Here is a 19,187-nt window from a genome sequence, read left to right as displayed (position 1 = left end):
TGTGCCTGTCTCGCTTCTATGCATGGGGATGTTTACCCCAACCGAAGGCAGAAGTCACCGGTCGCGTGTAATTAAGCGAAACTGTGGCTCGGGAGAGTAGTTTGTGCAAATGAACTCTGTGTACGCGACAGTAACAAGATTCAAATGACGCAAATTTTAAAGTGTCCGGTACATACATAATTTAAATTTGAAGATAAACCGGTGGGAATAGCGGCTGAATAGTACCGTCCGGCGACAATGTACAACGTTCTATCAATAATGTAAGTAAAATTTGTTACGATTTAACATCGTGATTGAATTGCTCTTAAACAATGTGCATAAATGATTATTTTCTATGTTTTCAGGTTTATAGTGTGATTTGGGAATGAATTGAATGCTGCGTTAGTGGATTTTGACATTAGATATGCCAAAAATCGTCTAAGCTATATTTAAATAACAAACACACATACGCAAGACGAATGCAGCAAGTAAACTCGCAAAACATATGCCATCCGCACTATCAAAGAGCAAAAACGGTTTTGAACGGGTGCTTCGTCCCAATGTGCGGCTCAGGGCGAATTCGCAGGATGAACGCTAATTTTGCTCACCACGGTTGGATTCATTCGTCACGTTGGTCGGCGCATGTTCTGAACGTGAAGTGAAAATTCGGCCTTTCACTCCTTTGTGCTCGTGGTAAGTGGAACGTTTTTCTGTGTGCTCTTGCAAAAATTGTGTGAAAATTTCTGGAAAATCATCGACCAAAAAACGCAGCTGTTAGTTAGATTGAGAAGCGGTTCGGTGAACAAAAAAAAAACAGGAAAGCAAAGTGCCATCGGAGTTTTTAAGTACGGAAATTGGTAACATTTCGTGAAAACGTGGCGTTGCGGAACATGTTGCAATACCGGCCGGGCACGAGTTTTCCGATGGCACATTCGGTGCCATGTTTTGGGCCGGCCACAGTTGTGTTGCAGTGTGTTTGCTGGATTTTCCAAAAATTTTCACATCAACGTTTGAAAGCAAATTAGAACGGTAGATGGCATCGTCATTTTGGTCTCTGCGATAGTAATACTTTTTATGTGTGGCTGCTTGGAGAGAGAACTGATTTTCTGAGCAATTACTACTGCTCGAGTGCACACCTCCTAGGTGAAACATTTTTTTTTACATTTGAGTAAGCCTCGGGGAAAAAAAAACGGGAGAAAATGGCTGACTGTGTGGAAAACTAATTCAACGTCGCATTTTTGACGTATTTAGTCCAGCCAATAGGTACACACCAACCATCGAGGAAACATCTAGACACCAGGAAATCCATTTCAACCCGCTAACTGGCGTGCCGGGCAACGTGAAATATGGTAGAAAAGGATAGCTAGGTGTTGAAGAAAAGAAGAAAAACTAGCCACAAGCCTACTACGTGCGTACGTGCGAGAGCAGGAAAGCACTAGCTAACCTTGCGAAACTGTTCAGCGAAGAGGGAAACTTGTGAAAACCTCGGCTGGAGCCCAGCAGCTCATTTCGCCGCTAGTATCGAAAGCGAACGTGCGCTGGTGCAGTTTCGTCCTTCTTCTAGTGCTGCTTTGCTAGAAGAGTTTGCCCGTCCGTGTCAGTGTGCGTGTGTGTACGTGTGTTTGTGTGCATTTGACCTTACCGATTGTGCACCGAGAAGGGCCGCAAATCTGTAAGTAGTAATTCATTAATTTCCCAAGCCAACTGTTATATAGTTGCACATTTGCAAATCCTCCCACCCCGACACGTTTCCCGGTAAAGGCGAGATATCGGAACGGTGGATGCAAAATGTTAGGTTAGGTTTTCGCAAAACTGCTGCTACCTCGTGGCCGTTGAGTAGAAAATGTGCTTTTCTATATTTATACCGACATGTCACGCCAGCGGGAGACAATGTCTCTTGGTACGCGAATTGCAGTCCGCGGTTAGACACAGCAAGAGTGTGTGCGAAACGTAACGGTGGGCCGGTTCCACGGGAGGACGGTCGCACGGAAATAACGGTCGGCAATTTTCAGCCGTCTTTCGTCAAAACTGTTGTGAGCACACGCAACGAAAAAGCAAGATGTCTACCGGTTTGAGGGCAGTATAGCCGCCGTCATTCGCCCGGGAATAGGATGGTTTGTAATGAGGCTGGGAAAAATCAATGTCGGCGATAGGTGTATCATTCAAACCCCCTTTGCCTGTTTGCATGCAATGTATGAATTGTAGATACTGAGATTGGAAAGATTTTTCATTTTCCTTCAGTTTTGTTTTAGTTTTATCGATTGAAGATTGTAGAAAGCAACCTTGCTTCGGTTGGTATGGTGAGGGGGGAGGGGGGTGGGGTCTGTATAAAACATGGCTGACTTGGATACACATACCACACGAGGCAGGCTGACAACCGCTCAATTTATAACGTAGTTGAAGGTATGTAGGAACCGAAAATCAATAACCACCGGGTGGTAAAATCACATCGCAGCTCTCTATCTCTCTCTCTCTCTCTTTCTCTGGTATCATCACAGTCTCTCTGAGACCGGAAAATGCCGGCTACCAATCCACAATTAAAAAAAAAATTAAAATTTGTTGAAATTTTCAATTAAAAGTGTAGACATACAATCTCAATTAAGCATTTTCCCTAATGATTTGATGGGGAAATTCCCACAGTTACCTTCGAAATCCTCAAGATCCCCAACAACCTTTCTTTGGGTAGCGCTCAACAACAGATGGCGCTGCCTCCTGTTGAGAGCCTTTGGTGTTAGCTCTCTATAACATTCTGTAGACATTGGTGATAGCTTTAGTTTAGCTAACGGTAAGCTAACCATATGCCTGTGTACAGTTACAGCCTTACAGATCCAATAACATCCTACTTTAAGATAAGATTTATAAAACGGAATACATTTAGCGTGTGAAATATTACTTCAGAACGTTGGAAAAATTTATTCTCCCACACATGCAGACTGCCGTGCGCATGAGCATCGCCTCCAGAATATGTCGGTAGTCGGTCCATTTGTCACGACCTCCGCCAACTCTTTTCCTGCTGGCTGGGTCAGGAGAAAGGTGGCATCTAAAGCAATCTCACAACTTTGAAACACATTCCATTGCGATTGCATTCATGTACACTAAATCATAGCTATCTTCCGTCGAGCTGTGGACCCTTCAAAGTCACAAAGTTACAAAGCGTCACGTTTAATTGTCCAGTACTGGGCGCCTCCATCGCGTGCAGGAGGAATTTGTCGTGAAGAAACATTCACCTCATGGAAGACAGTAGTATCGATTTATATTACCTCGTTGGAGATAAAAGCGAGAGCAAGGGAGAGAGTGAGAGAGTTTGTTTTTTTTTCTACAGTAGAGATGATTCTGTGGAGCTTGTTCAACAAACAGGCATGTGAGCTATACGTTTTATTTTACTTCACTTTCCAACGAATTGGTTATATTTCATCCTTATGTCTTAAGCATTAGAATACATTAGAGGTCTCTATAATATTCAATACACTTGCATATTTGAAAGATGTTCAAACGAACTAAAGAATGAAAGCTGATTGATGCAAAAAACTCTATTCTTAATTTCATTCTAAAGAACAAAGCGTTAGGGTACAAAGTAGCAATACTACTGATAGTGATAGTAATGGGTAATTTTCATCAAAACATATTGTTTATATGCTCATTTACTGACCGGTCGAAACTGGTAATATGCTTCAGAACTACCAGTGTGAGGTGAATAATCTTGCTGTCGGTTGAAAGAATAATTCAGCAGTAGTAAACAGTCTCTGTTCATACGCATGAACAAAATTTTGGGAGAAAAAAAACTCCACTCGGCAGACCATCTTTATTGAGATAAGCGCGACTTGCTTGGTCAAAAGTCGTTCTTCCAGACACCGGTTATTGATGAAGCAAAGTGTGAATTTTATTCGTGCTGTTTTCATTCTCCTCCCATCACATGCTACGGTGATGTTCGATTGATTAGTCAGATTTGTTCGTGATGCTAATATTCGATCGGGCCCTTGTGTTACCAACGGTCCCGATTGGTGTTATTCTAGCATGAAATATTGGGAAATTGTTTTAAATACATGATGGCTCACAATATGGATTTTAACGTAAGAGAAAAAAATAAATGAAACTAATTTTAATAAAATTGGCTAACGATTTCTATTGCGGCCACTTTGTTTGTGTAGTGTCGACTCTTTCGTACAAGAATATATATGTATAATTTACAGTAGAATAAATACATATTTAATCATCATTTAACATTCGTTAGCTAACAAATAATAGTCAAATTTCGAGATTATATGTAACACCCCCTCTACCTCAAAAAAAAACTTCACTTACATATTCATTGAAGGCGCTAAAATAATTGACACCGTGTTGAAAATGTGTCCCCCCTATTGAACGCACACAATAACGGCCACAGCCTGACTAACATTCAACATTTTCAAAGGCATCTTTTTTTAAACTCTCACTCCGTTCGGTCGTTACCGCACGCTGTTCTGTTTGTGTTGCGATAGCAAGCAGCGTAAAACCAATGAATGCGTTTTTCGGACAACCGCCATATCAAGAGACAGTCTGCGATGATCACGTTCAGTCTAGTGTTGGTCAGTCACAGCGACGGAACGACGTGGTAGACTGAGTGCGTTCTTTTCTCAGCAATCTCCACTTTGCTGGATAGCTGTGCCTGGAATCCTGGAATTGCCATTCTGGAGTATTTGTTCCAGCAATTGCAGGAAGGCGGAAAGAAATACGTTACCGGTTCCAGCGTGTGTATGTTGGTGCATTGTGGAGCGTAATTTGTGACAAAACTAAAATGAGGATCTTTCACGTTATCTTGATGTCCTACGTCTGCTGGATACTGATGGTCCAGTCCAAGCAGATAACCGCACGGTTTAAGCACATCAAATGTGAACAGGATGAAAAGGTTCGCTAGCGGGAAGCAATCCGGTGCTCTATGTTTTGGAAATAAAGTTTATATTCTTTGCACATAAGTTTTATTTTCACTGCAAAGGTTCATACATAATTTTCTTTCTGTTGTTTTGTCTAAAATATTTGCAGATTTTCGGCAAATCGTACGAGTGAGCGAGCGTTTGAGAAGTGTGTCCCCCCTCGGCATCATCAAAACAAAGCACCAGAAAACGGATATCGTTCAAGAAAAACGAAGCGTCTAGAGAGCGTGTGTGTGAGAGAGAGATTGAGTTTTAGTTGGATTCTATAGTTTTGTTTTGAGGCCAGCAGAGGAACGTAAGAAGCCAGGATGGGTAAGGAGAAGACTCATATTAACATCGTCGTCATCGGTCACGTCGACTCCGGCAAGTCGACCACCACCGGTCACCTGATCTACAAGTGCGGCGGTATCGACAAGCGTACGATCGAGAAGTTCGAGAAGGAAGCGCAGGAGATGGGCAAGGGTTCGTTCAAGTATGCCTGGGTGCTGGACAAGCTGAAGGCAGAGCGTGAGCGTGGTATCACGATCGATATCGCGCTGTGGAAGTTCGAGACGGCCAAGTACTACGTGACGATCATCGACGCCCCTGGACATCGCGATTTCATCAAGAACATGATCACCGGTACGTCGCAGGCTGACTGTGCCGTGCTGATCGTTGCCGCCGGTACCGGCGAGTTCGAGGCCGGTATCTCCAAGAACGGCCAAACGCGCGAGCACGCCCTGCTGGCGTTCACGCTCGGCGTCAAGCAGCTGATCGTCGGTGTGAACAAGATGGACTCAACCGATCCGCCGTACCACGAGGCACGCTACGAGGAAATTAAGAAGGAGGTGTCCTCGTACATCAAGAAGATCGGTTACAATCCGGCCTCGGTTGCGTTCGTGCCGATCTCGGGCTGGCACGGGGACAACATGCTCGAACCGTCGGACAAGATGCCGTGGTTCAAGGGATGGGCCGTCGAGCGCAAGGAGGGCAAGGCTGAGGGCAAGACGCTGATCGAAGCCCTGGACAACATTCTGCCGCCGTCGCGCCCCACCGACAAGCCACTCCGTCTGCCGCTGCAGGACGTCTACAAAATCGGTGGTATCGGTACGGTACCGGTCGGTCGTGTTGAAACCGGCGTCCTGAAGCCAGGTAAGCTTCCAGAATGCTCAGATCTCCAGCCGCTCACTGTTTAATGTTGTTTTCCTGTTGCTCGCTCTCATTTTCCCAAAGGTATGGTGGTTGTTTTCGCCCCGGTAAACATCACCACTGAGGTGAAGTCGGTCGAAATGCACCACGAGGCACTGTCCGAAGCGCTGCCCGGCGATAACGTCGGCTTCAACGTTAAGAACGTGTCGGTGAAGGAGTTGCGCCGTGGTTATGTTGCCGGTGACTCCAAGGCTAGCCCACCAAAGGGTGCCTCCGATTTTACTGCTCAGGTAAGAAGGATATCTTTTTTTTCATATTTTTTTTCGAAAACCGAGAAAATATGTTAGAATAGGTCGCAGAAATGCATAGAAGTGTGCACATTTACAGCAACAAAACGGCATGTCGGCTTCAAAATAGGGAGATGTCTAATTTTGGATGCAATATTTCTCTCTCTTTCTTGTGTAACGCAATTTTCCTGTGTTTGTGAACCAAAAAAATAGGAAAAGTCAAAGTCCATTGACGTATATATGGGCGTACACATTGTGGACAAAAATATCTCCTAGGGGTGAACAATCGGCGTTAAATTTATGAAAGATCATGTAAGTGATCGCTCCCTGATTTGGTTCCTGTCACTAGTGCTGTCTTTAATTAATCTTTCGAGATGAGTCTTGCATATAAATCATTAGGGAGGAATCATTGTGAGGAATGAGGAAGGCCCCATAGAGGCCTTACCCGTAATAGTACCTGGGCCCAATTTGGCAACTGATGGGGTAGGGGGATTAGATGCAAGACTCTAATTCAGATTCACCCATTACTACCTCTGTCAAGGCTGAGCTTCCCGGAGACAGAATAAATGATTTCATAATCCCTTTATCACCGTATGTCATCCGGCTTATTATTTCATTGATAATGCCTCCGGAGCAAGCCATGTTTTTGACATGCGAGAAGACAAAACGGATGTTTCTAATACTGAATTGGCGTCTCTTCAACCACAACTGGGGTGGGGGAGCCTGGACAATTTTGTTTTGCAAAATCGGTGGAGCTAATAATGAAACTAGCGTGACGAGACCCTGGCGTTGATGAGGATCATTACTGGCACTTTCGTGACGTTTTGGAGTGTATATTGCTGATAAGTTCTTCTAAAACCTTGGCGTGATCTAGTCGTGTGCACTAGCTGTTCATATACCACGGTTATCTTGAGTGGTTCGTTGCACATCATGTGGTTTATTGGCAGTCTCGTCTAAAACAGTATAATGGTCCATCAGGAACTAAAAAAACAAATTTAATCAACTCTCTTTGCGGTTAGGTTGTTGGGCTTGTTAAAAATAGCAAATTTTAATTCCACCCATCATCTCTCTCTTTTCGACTTTTTGCCTCTGCAGGTCATCGTCCTGAATCACCCGGGTCAGATTTGCAACGGCTATACGCCGGTGCTCGATTGCCACACCGCTCACATCGCGTGCAAGTTTGCGGAAATCAAGGAGAAGTGTGATCGCCGTTCCGGCAAGGTGACGGAGGAAAACCCGAAGTCGATCAAGTCCGGCGATGCTGCCATCGTCAACCTGGTGCCAAGCAAGCCGCTGTGCGTCGAAAGCTTCCAGGAGTTCCCGCCGCTCGGCCGTTTCGCCGTGCGTGACATGCGTCAGACGGTGGCGGTCGGCGTCATCAAGTCGGTCAACTTTAAGGAGGCATCGGGCGGTAAAGTAACGAAGGCCGCCGAAAAGGCCCAGAAGAAGAAATAACTAGAGACACAGCAACATCCGTCACTAGTTGTAGAAGCAGAGGAATATGAGTATGAGCTAGCAGTACTAACAACAGCAGCAGCAGCAGCAGCAGCAGCAGTAGCAGTAGCAGCGATAAAAATGGATATCCAATTCTCTACGTTATTATTAGAAGATAATAATTATGATGATTATGAAGATGATGCTGACCGCGTACATGACGACGACGATGGTGTGATGGTAACGGCGTGGCTGAAGAAAAATCTTTCATTATTATTATTATTAAATAATAATCTAAGAATTAATATTAACGATAAACTACCACTTAACCATGCTTGTACTGATAAAACTTATAATTGTAATAATTTAAAACAACGCGGTATCGTCAGTCCACTGTCCAGCGCGGTGGATCCGATTGTCAACAACCTGGAACTGTTCTCCTCCATCGCACGATGGCTCGAAGGTGGCCATCCGGTACCGGCGGTTGCCACGCGCACACCCAAAGACATTGGCGAAGGCCGAGCGGATAGGGCGGCATCTGCAATGAGCGTGAAAAGCTCCGGCTATATCTCTTCCCTCAAACCATCGCCCTCACTGTCACTATTCTCATCGGTCACTAATTTATTTTACCACCATCGCAAAGCATTTCGGAGGAAAAATGGCGACGGCCGGAACACGGTCGCTGCAGCAATGAGGCAGCCTGTTGACGAGACCGTTGGCAGAAGCTGGCATGGCGGCCCGACCAGCACCATCATGGACGACGCCAGCCTCCTTCAGCCCGACACCATCGCAACCGTCTACGTCCTTATGCACAGCATCATCTTCGTTGTCGTTGCACTTGCAATTAGCAACATGATCGCCACCGCTACCGTAGTGTTAGTACAGTTCCGAACCAACCAATTGGGTTCATTACGATCATGATGATATTTTGAACGGCAATGGCGTATTAGCGATACCATCAGTAACTGAATAGCCGAATCAGCGGTATGTTTGTTTTTAAATTCCACCATCAATATCGAATCGATACCTGAGCATAAAACAAGAAGGGGAGCCTAAACACAGGCAATGAAGGAAAAAAAAGACAAAAGTATGGCAAAACATTTTACGAAGAACAACAAATACGCTCCTCCAATGTAGGGCACTACTGCAACACTGAGAACAGTTTTACTTTGTGCAATTAACCTTTTTCGTTAGCAAAGAATTTCGTCGTTGGTCGTGATAACATCGAAGGAGAAACAATAGAGAACAAGCCAAAAAAGACTCACCAACGAACGGAGATTGCGCAGGCATCATCAAATATGAGCGAAAATGAACAAGAAAAGACCATTTACGATCCTAAAACTGTGTTTTTGTTTTGTTTTGTTGTGTTCTTACATTTGTTAATATCATTGGGCATTTTTTTTTGTTTTGGTGTATTATGTGTGGAATTGGGCAGATTCTTTTTTGTTTCGTTTTATTCTTCATCATTTTGTCATTTGCTCCTTTGCAATGGTGAAAGTTGGATCGTGCTATAAGTTTCGAACTAGATGTCCTCTTCGCGCAGAACGCGAACCAAAAACAAAAAAACCGTGCCGCTGCATCCTGCCTGCTGCTACGCTAGCGAAGACGTTGTTTCCACATAAAATCCACAGCCCGAACACGGTACATCAGTGTGTTCGGTTGGTTCAGTCAGGTCAGGGGTTTACATATGCAACGCGCTCGGACTGTGTCGCTCCTGGAGCATTGTTGAACATCACGATTGCATGCAGATAAACCAGCGGAAGTCGTATGCGCGCACGCGCTCCTATATGTGGTATTGTGGCGATTGGATAGAAACCAATTCAAAAAACGTATAATCGTATATGTGGAACTTAAATGTACTCACTTGAAAAGCCAGAACACTGACAGCACATAGGAAGGAAAGCCAGAACCCTAAGAAGCTATCAATAAAACTCAAAAAGGCTTACAAGAAAACAACACTGATCTTACGTTTACTCAATCATCCTTAATCTCCCGACAAGCGCCATGACTCAAGAGGCTCCTGAATGTATAAAGGCTTGTAAGTTATCTAAAGATTCATTATTCTCTAAGGGTTCATGAACAATGTGTAATGTTATCGTTGTAGCTTAAATCCTCTTATTTTACTTTACTTTATCAGGCGTTATATCCGCTTCGCAGTCTTTGCCCGCTCGTAGATCTCGTCATTGTAGCGGCACCTCTATTGTCCTTCCACAAATACGATGCCAAAAATCCTTCTAATCATTTTCCTCTCGAACGCGGCAAAAAGGTTTTCGTCAGTTTTGGGCGAAGTCTATGTCTCTGGAGCGTATGTGAGTACTGGAACTTTACAAGTTCTATATAGTCCCAGCTTCGTTCGTCGCAACAGGTGGTTTGAGTAGAGAAGTTTCCTCAGACTGCAGAAAACCACCACCATAGCGCGTAACTTAACATCAATATTGTTGTCGGTGCTGACTTTGCTGAAGGTACTTCGAAAGGGCGCTCACCTATTTGTACGCCACCCCGACGTAAATTACGATGGGTTAGCAGGGCCGCTGGTAGTGCCACCATCATCTTGGTTTTTGCCACGCTAATCTCCGACGTTAATTCTGTCGTCTGCTTAATCCTTTGGTAAGCATCCGCTACGTAGGAGAGCCGTAAATTAATGATCTTCATCATCGTAGGCTAGTATCTGGATTGACCTACAGACGATGGTCCCCGCAGGCACTTGGTGGCAGCAAAGGACCCTGAGAGTTTTCCATCCACCATCACCTGGCACCATTGTCATTCGTACTAGTCTGGTGAGTTTGGTCGGGATTCCAAAACGAGTTCATTTTATCTTAGTTATACTTTGGCTATACTGTTATCTGCGACCTTGAAGTCATTTAAAGGACAGAAAGAGTAGAGCTGCTGCTCCGTCATCTTCTCCAAGAATTGTCGCATCAGCCCTCTTTGAAAGATGAAATATGCTACGAGATGTTCGGCCCCGTATGTGTAAAAGGGTAATGAAAGATCGCGCTACAATGACGATCTAACGATTCACGGCTCAAATTTGACACAAATTGTAACATTTTTCAAAATAAGATTGTAATTTAAAAATTTCTCCGTAGATTATTGCGCCCTGTGTTTTGCATGATATATGAATCTTCATGATAATATGCATGGATAATATAATAGGGTCAACCTCGTGATACGAAGATTAATTTAGATTCCTAACGCGGAGTCAGATTTAGAACAACATACAGCATACCTCAATCGAGATACCGCAACATTTCAACAGGTCGCCTACTTGCAGGTCTGTTCCTACAGGAACGGCCAATTATCGCTGATTGCGAATGCGAGACAGAGACTGGCAGAATCTGAGACGGTCTGGAATGGCATTGCCAGTCTTGTCGTTGCTGTCGATTCGTTACGTTCGGTGCGCATCATTCTACACTGGTTCTGTAAGTCCTAAATTCAATTAGCAGTCGTGAACCATGCACTACACTACGTAATGCTTACCATGCAATGTATGTTACATCGGTGTAAATACGCTGCATGTGTCGGGCGGTCAGTGTCGAATATTTAAATCTCTGCGCGTGACCTACATTTATTCCCTACTACACCGCGTGCTCAAACCACACTCGGTTGCGAAGGGCAACCACCCGAAAAAACTACGTCACACAGCCGCACACTATGACGAAGCTGCTGGACTTTAGACCCCGGGCGGCGGGTCTTCGTGGCCGGATCACCGATCAGATGGTTCCGTGATGCGGCGCCTTGCACAGACGGCCCCGTCGTGACATAATTCATGACGCTGTGCTCACCAATACACCCAACAGGGGGAAATTTCAGATTAGCGTAGATTTGTTTCCATCCCATTCGGAAACCCTTCGCATAAATCGAGCCCATGTGGAACGAAGGGCTGAAAAGGGAAGCGTGTGTGTGCGTCAGTGTTGCATTTGTGTAAGTGTTGGTTTTGTTACTCCCGAACGATAGCGAAAGGTGGTGTTTTTTTTTGCCGTTCCCAACACTCCTGCGTTCTCCTGTGCCTTGTGTTAGGAGCGGTGTTTTATTCGTCGAGCCGTAACGAAAAGGGAACGAAAAGATGAACACAGCAAGCATTTTTATGTTTTTGTGTTGCACGGTACGGTGTGTACAGTAAGGTGAAGCTCATGTTCAGCCAATGCTCTGTGCACGGCAGACGCAAGGAAAGTACGCGCAGTGTGCAGTGAACGGGGGAAATTACGGGGGCATTAACGTGATAAGAACCAGAATCTTCAGCCCTCCAAAACACACGCTGTTCGGTGTCTTAATTTCCGCAGGCAATGAAGCATGTCTGGACGTGGGGCGCGTTTGTGAGCTGCTCCTTTCGGATTGCTTGCTGGTTTGTTATCGCAATCGCTTGCTGAAATGCTAGAGGTTAATCGGCTGGAAGTCATCGGACACTTCGGGAATTGAAGCGTGGTGTTGCTGCGGCCGCGTCCGCGCATAGAATCTGGATGACCGTCAGCGACGGAGCATCGGATGTTGCTTGCGGTTGGTGTGTTTTCTTCGTACATCGTACATCTTACTCTGCTGCTGCAAAGTGCATCGCGCTTGCGAAAAGGTAACACGGGCATAGAGGTGTACCAAAAAATGAAGTGTTTGTATTTTATTACGAAGTAAGTCCGAACCGTCAACGTCATCAGCGTGTGTAGCTTCATGTGCAGTGAGATAGTGAGTGCTGGACTGGACAAACGGTCAAAGTGTTCGCCGAGCATGAACTACTGTGGATGCACGCACCAATGGGGGAAAAAACGCAACCACGGTCGACCATTCTCGTTCGCGTACCGCCAGAGTGAACAATAATTCTATGAAGGGTGGCTGCGTACAGCAGCGTTCTATGCGCTTAACGCCTGTGACACAACCATCTGTAGACGACGCAAAACCTATCATCTGCTGACCATCTATTCAACCGATGATATTCCGCGACCTGTGTAGTGTTGCCGGAGCAACACGTGCTAAAGCCAACAGCTCACTTGGATTACGTCGTGCGATGGATCGCTCGTCCCGGTCAAGAGCAGGAACGTGTAATCTATAATTGCTGTAAATAAGCACCTCTAGTCAACCCCGGTTGCTGCGTCTTGTTAAGGGTGAATAAGTGCATCGACTAGCGCCGAGTGAAAAGTACGGCCGTTTTAACAACAAACACTGATTTACCTAGTGAATGTGGGTGTTTTTGGACAGAAACGCAGCAAAAAAGACGCTCGAAAGTGTTGACATTAAACGTGACGGAGGATTAAACCACTTTTCCCTTTCGACCATCATAAGCAAGCCAGCATGGCCAATCAGAAGCGTGACTACGACGTGCTGGAGGTTGTGCCGAAATGGGAGATAACAAAGATCTATCTCCGCTGTCTTCTGGCGAACTTTGTGATTTTGCTAAAGTGGTTGTACGAGAGCGTCAAGTGCAAGGTGAATCCGACCGCGATCATGCGACGCACGATCGAGCGGACCGACTTTCCCAACAAACCACCGATCTTCATGACAGATACCAACCTGGGCCGGCATTCGTACGTGAAGCTTGAGGTAATAAGGTCTGAACAGAGAGCAGTAGAGGAGGACATTTGGTCATTGATCTACCCGACAACGCGATCAAGTAACTGGCCACAGTACGAGCCGCTTCTCACACCATTCCAACATTTCAGAACACCAAGCTACACTTCATCGAAGCAGGCAATCGAAGTAACCCGATCGTGCTGCTCCTTCATGGTTTTCCGGACTGTTGGTTTGGTTGGCGCTATCAGGTGCGTTGCAATGGTATAGGATGGAATCGGCTGGAATCTAAATTCTGTCGCGCACAACAAATAAACATTTTGTTTGCTAATCGCGCTTCCCTCGCACACATTCCAGATACCGGAGCTGACACATTATTTTCACGTTATCGCGCTGGATTTAAAGGGATTCAATGATTCCGACAAACCACACTGGCGCTTCGAGTACACGCCGAAAAAAGTGTGTGAAGATTTGCGCAAATTTCTAATAGCCATCAGTGCTAAAAGTGTGTCCATCATAGGTCATGATTTGGGGGCAACCATTGGGTGAGCTGTAACTCTCCCACTCACCCATAACATACAAGTTTCAAAGTTTACGTTTTGTTTTTTTTTTATTTGCCAGCTGGTTATTTGCTCACACAAATCCGGAAATGGTTGACAAGTTCGTGAGCGTATCGACACCTCATCCGAATTTGCTGTGGGATAATCTTCCTAAAAGTTCCCCCTTCAATCGGAACTGGCTCGAATTTGTACAGGTTCATGTCGCACTATCATTATTAAAAATCCTCAAAAACTCGAGCTAAAATGTTTTCCATTGCAGTTACCAATGTTGCCAGAAATGGAGCTGAAGCATACGGCTGACAAAATACTTCGACGCTGCCACTCGCATGTTACAAAGGAAAAACTCTACTTATCCGGCACCAATGGCACGCTAACGAATAATCTAATGGAAGCGTACCTGTACAGCTTCTGCCAAACGGATGACTGGCGAGGACCGTTGAACTACTATCGTAACTTTCTGTTTTATCGTGTGCGCGAAGGTGAGATCATCCAGTGTCCCTGTCTGATCATTAGCGGCAACGATGATCGGTTTTACAAGCTAGAGTCGGTTGTGAAGAGTTCGGAGTTTTGCGAGAATTTCATCATAAAAATCATCGAACAGTGTGGCAGAGCACCGCACCAAGAGATGGCGACAGAGTTTAACAGCACGGTTTTAAAATTTCTAATTGGTAAGAGGAAAAAAAGAATAACTGTTATAGTCGAAAATCGTAATGTTTTTCCCCAATTATCCAAAGGTAAAAAATACTCCCAAAAAGTTTCGGACGCTACACAGCCTACACAGATGAGAGGTTTGGTTGGTCGCATGTTTGGCGGCATTGGATCCGTCGCGAACAACACGGTTAAGCTGGGAAACAATCTTCGAGAAACGTACGCTTTTGCAAACCCGCTCAACAGTGTGCCAAACTTTATGATCAAAGGATAACCGGAATCTTTACACCGCAGAAGATCAGTAAGATATGGTTTCTGTAACATGCTGCTACCAACATTACGTTAAATGCGTGTTTGTGTATCATATTTACTTCTCACAATGTAAAATAGTGTGCCGATCGTGTTACAGAGTGCGTGTATATAGTTTAAGGGTCATACATTTTCATCCCCATGTCCGAGAATGTAATTAGGCGTGTTTTGAATTAGGTTAGATCTGCCAGCGAATTCTACTCATGTAACAATAAATTGATAAAATGTTTTGTACGAAAAAAATAATGTGTATATAAAATAACGAACTCTACAAAGAAAAAGGAATAATAAAGCAAACTCTACTGCAATAAAAAAAGGATAACATATGAAAAACGGTATTTTCAAAAGTTTGTCAACCACGCGATCGCTTGCAAACCGTTTACCTGTTTGTACCGACTCCGGATGACAATTCGGTACATTAGCGCACCTTCCATTTTTCAAAACAAAATCACATTGGCAAAACATCGTGCGCGGATGCAGCGTTTGGTTGTGCATGTTGTTTAGATCGTATTTGTTTCTTTTATCACATAAAGGAAATCTTGTTCACCAAAATGGTAAGGAGAATCTCAACAGTTTGTCACAGTTTGTATAACGTTCTCTGTATTTCAATGTATAGCCAAAGCAAACCATTCTGAAGGAGCTAGCAAAGTGCAAACATCCTAAAAGTAGGAAAACACTAGCACTGACTCGCAAAGTTAAAAAGTAAGTTGTCCATCTATCCATTCATAGCCTGTATTCTCTTTGAATGATGTTTAATCCCTTTTACAGAATAAACAATCGTGAAAAGATTAAGCTTGGACATGCAGCTAAAGCCAATATGGTTGGTAACAAACTGGCCTGGTTTGCCGAGCACCTAATAGAACAGCAGCATCCATTGGAACCGGCAGAGTATGAAGCACTGGTGGATGAGTACCTGATGCGATTTGATCGAGAACTAGAGCAAATTAAGATAGTGCAATCGATTGGCAAGCATCGTGCGACGCAACACGCAGCCCGGGAAGCAGCGATTAAAGCCACGATCGAAACGGAAAAGCTTAATTTCAGTGGAGGTGGTATAGAGCTACCGGATTTATGCGATCCGACAAACTTTACCCTGTTTCAACAGTGGGATGGCAGTGCGGCAAGCATTCAGCATTTGAAACTAAAGTTTATCTCTAGAAAAATGCTGCAGGAATCGGTCAAGAGGAACGTTGTCGATAAAATGGACGAATAACACGATACAAGTGTTTATTTAGAAGTTTTATTTATAACACAAAAAGAGAGAAATTTCTTAACACCTAACTTACGGCACAGCTGGATCTAGTTTCGGTTTTTTATCCAAGGGTTCCGATTCTGGTTCTTTCTTCAGGGTGCCTTCTACGCATGGTTTCTGCTCAGTATCATTATTTTTTCTCTTTTTAACAATTAACCATGACTGCATCATCTTGCTTGTCGGAATTACAGGCGATTTTCCGCACCCATCCAATGGCTTTCCCTCCACTAGCGGCTTGTTGCATTGGTCGGATTTGTTGCGCGAGTTATTTACAATGTTCGATACGCGATACCATTTCATCGTTTCGCTGGGTTGCAGTAGATTTAGTGCCCGGTTTGCTGGAACCCGCTTAAAATCCAACCAGTCCGCCACTTGTGCATCCGTCTCGAGAATGGCCGGCGAACGGTGATGTATGCTGGCAAAACGACCCTCGGTTTCGAAGGTGATTACCGTGTAGCTGTACAGTTTGTCTCCATTATCATCGTTCCACACATCGAACAGTCCAGCAATACGAAGCAATTGTAGTTGGGCCCCATGCTCCAACTGCCAGGTGGATTTGTCTTCCATTTTTATCTTTTCCTCTTGCGGCATGTGTACGAAGAATGCGGGACGTTCGGATGGCTTCATCGGTTTTACCGTTTGCCATTCGTAAAAACCTTCGCACAGTATGACACACCGCTGGCCAGCAGCAAGGGGTGGTCCGTACAGTTTGGAAAATGCTAACCCTTCCAAACGACAATTGTTAGTGGTTAGGCCGTGCTTCCGGAAGTCACCCTTGTGCCAACGGGGAACCATGCCCCACATCATTGGCACAAGGAGCTGATCGGACGGGTCCACCGAATCATCAAAGTGAACGGCGGCAACGAGCACTGGCGTTACATCCGTGGGTGCCACGTTAAAGGACGGCACGTACTTTTTTCCACAATTGAACTCGTTTCGATAATGCGGCTGTTTCGCTTTACTATGACCTGTTTTGCTGTATTTGCAACAGCTTTCCAGCTCTTTCGGTTCCAGCGTCCTTGAAGAAAGAAAATATGCCAAAACTTTAGTTCCGTTATGTAAAGTTTACACCAACTCTAGCATACTTACAAACACGTGCGGCCACACATGATGTCGAAATAATTCCCCGAATGCCACCAGAAATGGTCGAAACTTGCTGCTGCGATTGTACGTCTCCTGGTGCTGTTCAATTGCGCCGTTCGATTTCCACAAACCGAATGACAACCACGTTCCCACACAAACCGCTGACAGGCGTTTGTTTACAAACAACTTTCTTTTTCCATGGCAACGGGTGCGGATCTTCTTCGCTTCATAACATGTGTCGCTACGCCAGAACCGATCGATAATTTACAGAACTTTTAGGATGCTGAAACGAAAATGGTATGACTTGCTTAGAAAAAGTAATCTAGTTTGTTTTTTTCGTGTACTGTATTATTAGTAAGCTTATTTTTATGTACTTTTAGGAATAACAAGCAATACTGCGGCGATGTGGAATCGGATCCATTCGACTATGTCTACCGGGGTAGTGTGTTTGATCCTTTTAAAGAATCAAATAAGGTGCCGACGGTGGAGGAACATACGTACAATAGCACAACAATTGATACGGAAGACCTGATCGAGGATATTCAGATGCCCGCCCACCGCCTTTCGGCTAAAGTGCGTCAACAGTACCTGTACTATTTGGACAGGGTACTGCGCAAGAATTATCACACATGGTTAGCATCGTACAGCAGCCACAACCACAATGATGATCCGTTCACCGATGATGAGCTGCGACAGTGTGCCGAAACTATTGAGATGCGTGCGGTAAGAACAGATTGATGATCATGAATCATTTAATGGAAATGGTAATTACGTTTGCATTGTGCTGTATATCCCATAGGTAGAATCTTGTATGATTACATCTCTTTATCGTAATTATATCTTGCAGAAGGTGAGCTGGTTTTGGGTTTTTCTTTCCGTTTACTGAAATTGACAAATGTCATTTTATATTGTAGATCGGAGAAATCCGAAAGCAAACGGTCCTCGGACTGATCCATCCCAATCTGACTGATGTAAAGTTTAAGCCTGCTGTCGTGAAAAGGGAACAGTGTCACGTCGGTGTACAGACTGAAGCTAACATAGCCCTCACCACATTGAGTGTCCCTACTGAAGACATACCACTAGCGAATGTTCCCCAGATAAGTTTGGAAGAAAAAATGCAATTATTTCAACGCAATAACAGCATAGCAGAAAAATCGTTGTATCTTGAGCTTTCTGGTGAAGGGAATTTGTCATCTGAGTGCACCACCTATCCAGTACAAAAGTCGAAAGAAATGCCACAAACGATGGATTTGGTTGAAGGAATAGTGGAAAGTAAACGGCCCCGCAATGAAGCAATGGACGATGAAATTCTCAAGGAATTGCAAGCAATGTTTGAACCGTCGGATGAGGAAGCAAACATATTTGGATGGAGTAAAGATCAGGAGCGGTCGAGAATATTTGCAAACGAAAGGGAAACTGTTGAACCACTTCCAGGTGAATCGTATTCAGCAGGCACACATTTTGTACCACTTTCGAGTCCCAAAATTGATCGTTCGATGTTACACCCAGCATCAGTAGCAGCATCCGAGCCACAAGATTTGCGCTGCAGTATGTGGCCCTGCGAGCTGCACATGCAGCGTATGAAGCTACGCAATTTGCTGGTAAAACTAGCGGAGGACAACTACCGTCGATATGAGCAGCTTGTGCAGACCCAGTTCGTGGCACTCTTTGGAGAAGACGATGGAGAAGAGCAAGATCTCGGTCCGTACAGTCCCACGATTGAGCTGAACGAAGTGCTGGTGTCAAGCTGCCGGCAGCGTATTGCCAAGTGGGTCGTGGAGGCCCTGATGCGCCCCTTAAACGATGGACTAATAGCGAACAGATTTCTCTTCAAGAAACTGGCCAAACGATTAGCCGATGGTATAATCTACCTGAACCAATATCCTGGTAAGTTTGTCCCGGCGTAAACATTTAGTTGTTGTTCTATACATTTATCTTTTTTTCTCTTTTTAGACAAAAAATTCATCCGCAACTATGTGAACGACTACTTTTGTTCACACACGCAAATACAAAGTATCGAAGATATTACCTAAGTGACAAAACGTAAGCCGGGGGCGGTTACGGCTTTAAATAAACGTATCCCCTATGTCCGTGAACAAATCAG

The 19,187-nt window shown here is 44.6% G+C and overlaps 5 protein-coding genes across 6 annotated transcripts; 4 read left to right on the top strand and 1 right to left on the bottom strand.

Moving 5' to 3' along the window:
• Positions 1-543: 543 nt before the first annotated feature.
• Positions 544-8,882, top strand: LOC128299771 (elongation factor 1-alpha-like). 2 transcript variants are annotated; one of them, XM_053035845.1, is made up of 4 exons: positions 544-672; positions 4,999-6,020; positions 6,102-6,307; positions 7,400-8,882. In XM_053035845.1, the coding sequence occupies exons 2-4, from the start codon at positions 5,198-5,200 to the stop codon at positions 7,757-7,759; spliced, it is 1,389 nt and encodes a 462-aa protein (XP_052891805.1). In that variant the 5' UTR covers positions 544-672; positions 4,999-5,197; the 3' UTR covers positions 7,760-8,882. The 2 variants fall into 2 exon arrangements, with proteins under 2 accessions (XP_052891805.1, XP_052891804.1); XM_053035844.1 differs by lacking the exon at positions 544-672 and adding an exon at positions 1,512-1,651.
• A 4,133-nt stretch (positions 8,883-13,015) lies between these two features.
• LOC128298225 (epoxide hydrolase 4-like) lies at positions 13,016-14,931 on the top strand. The gene is made up of 6 exons (XM_053033973.1): positions 13,016-13,264; positions 13,384-13,482; positions 13,589-13,776; positions 13,853-13,985; positions 14,051-14,459; positions 14,526-14,931. Exons 1-6 carry the CDS (start codon positions 13,016-13,018, stop codon positions 14,711-14,713), a joined length of 1,266 nt encoding a protein of 421 aa, XP_052889933.1. The 3' UTR covers positions 14,714-14,931.
• A 280-nt stretch (positions 14,932-15,211) lies between these two features.
• On the top strand, positions 15,212-15,961 carry LOC128296776 (translation machinery-associated protein 16 homolog). The gene is made up of 3 exons (XM_053032260.1): positions 15,212-15,302; positions 15,365-15,450; positions 15,517-15,961. The coding sequence occupies exons 1-3, from the start codon at positions 15,300-15,302 to the stop codon at positions 15,959-15,961; spliced, it is 534 nt and encodes a 177-aa protein (XP_052888220.1). The 5' UTR covers positions 15,212-15,299.
• An 18-nt stretch (positions 15,962-15,979) lies between these two features.
• On the bottom strand, positions 15,980-17,185 carry LOC128296775 (abasic site processing protein HMCES). The gene is made up of 2 exons (XM_053032259.1): positions 17,090-17,185; positions 15,980-17,018 (listed from the first exon to the last, which is right to left on the bottom strand). Exons 1-2 carry the CDS (start codon positions 17,107-17,109, stop codon positions 16,031-16,033), a joined length of 1,008 nt encoding a protein of 335 aa, XP_052888219.1. The 5' UTR covers positions 17,110-17,185; the 3' UTR covers positions 15,980-16,030.
• A 142-nt stretch (positions 17,186-17,327) lies between these two features.
• Positions 17,328-19,177, top strand: LOC128297422 (uncharacterized). The gene is made up of 5 exons (XM_053033056.1): positions 17,328-17,380; positions 17,464-17,806; positions 17,883-17,933; positions 17,998-18,970; positions 19,037-19,177. Exons 1-5 carry the CDS (start codon positions 17,364-17,366, stop codon positions 19,114-19,116), a joined length of 1,464 nt encoding a protein of 487 aa, XP_052889016.1. The 5' UTR covers positions 17,328-17,363; the 3' UTR covers positions 19,117-19,177.
• Positions 19,178-19,187: the final 10 nt, after the last annotated feature.

Source organism: Anopheles moucheti, chromosome 2, assembly GCF_943734755.1.
Source record: "Anopheles moucheti chromosome 2, idAnoMoucSN_F20_07, whole genome shotgun sequence".
In the NCBI taxonomy this organism is placed as follows: Eukaryota; Metazoa; Arthropoda; class Insecta; order Diptera; family Culicidae; genus Anopheles; species Anopheles moucheti.
The sequence above is the reverse complement of the archived record's forward strand: the minus strand, read 5'-3'. Positions and strand labels throughout refer to the sequence as shown.

Coding starts and splice junctions, on each gene's coding strand:
- LOC128298225 (XM_053033973.1), top strand. CDS start 13,016: ATGGCCAATCAGAAGCGTGACTACGACGTGCTGGAGGTTGTGCCGAAA. Junction 13,777..13,852: donor GATTTGGGGGCAACCATTGG/GTGAGCTGTAAC, acceptor TTTATTTGCCAG/CTGGTTATTTGCTCACACAA. Junction 13,986..14,050: donor ACTGGCTCGAATTTGTACAG/GTTCATGTCGCA, acceptor TTTCCATTGCAG/TTACCAATGTTGCCAGAAAT.
- LOC128296775 (XM_053032259.1), bottom strand. CDS start 17,109: ATGTGTGGCCGCACGTGTTT. Junction 17,019..17,089: donor ATGTGTGGCCGCACGTGTTT/GTAAGTATGCTA, acceptor TCTTTCTTCAAG/GACGCTGGAACCGAAAGAGC.
- LOC128297422 (XM_053033056.1), top strand. Junction 17,807..17,882: donor AAACTATTGAGATGCGTGCG/GTAAGAACAGAT, acceptor TATATCCCATAG/GTAGAATCTTGTATGATTAC. Junction 18,971..19,036: donor CTACCTGAACCAATATCCTG/GTAAGTTTGTCC, acceptor TTCTCTTTTTAG/ACAAAAAATTCATCCGCAAC.
- LOC128296776 (XM_053032260.1), top strand. Junction 15,451..15,516: donor CTGACTCGCAAAGTTAAAAA/GTAAGTTGTCCA, acceptor TCCCTTTTACAG/AATAAACAATCGTGAAAAGA.
- LOC128299771 (XM_053035845.1), top strand. CDS start 5,198: ATGGGTAAGGAGAAGACTCATATTAACATCGTCGTCATCGGTCACGTC. Junction 6,021..6,101: donor AACCGGCGTCCTGAAGCCAG/GTAAGCTTCCAG, acceptor ATTTTCCCAAAG/GTATGGTGGTTGTTTTCGCC. Junction 6,308..7,399: donor CCTCCGATTTTACTGCTCAG/GTAAGAAGGATA, acceptor TTGCCTCTGCAG/GTCATCGTCCTGAATCACCC.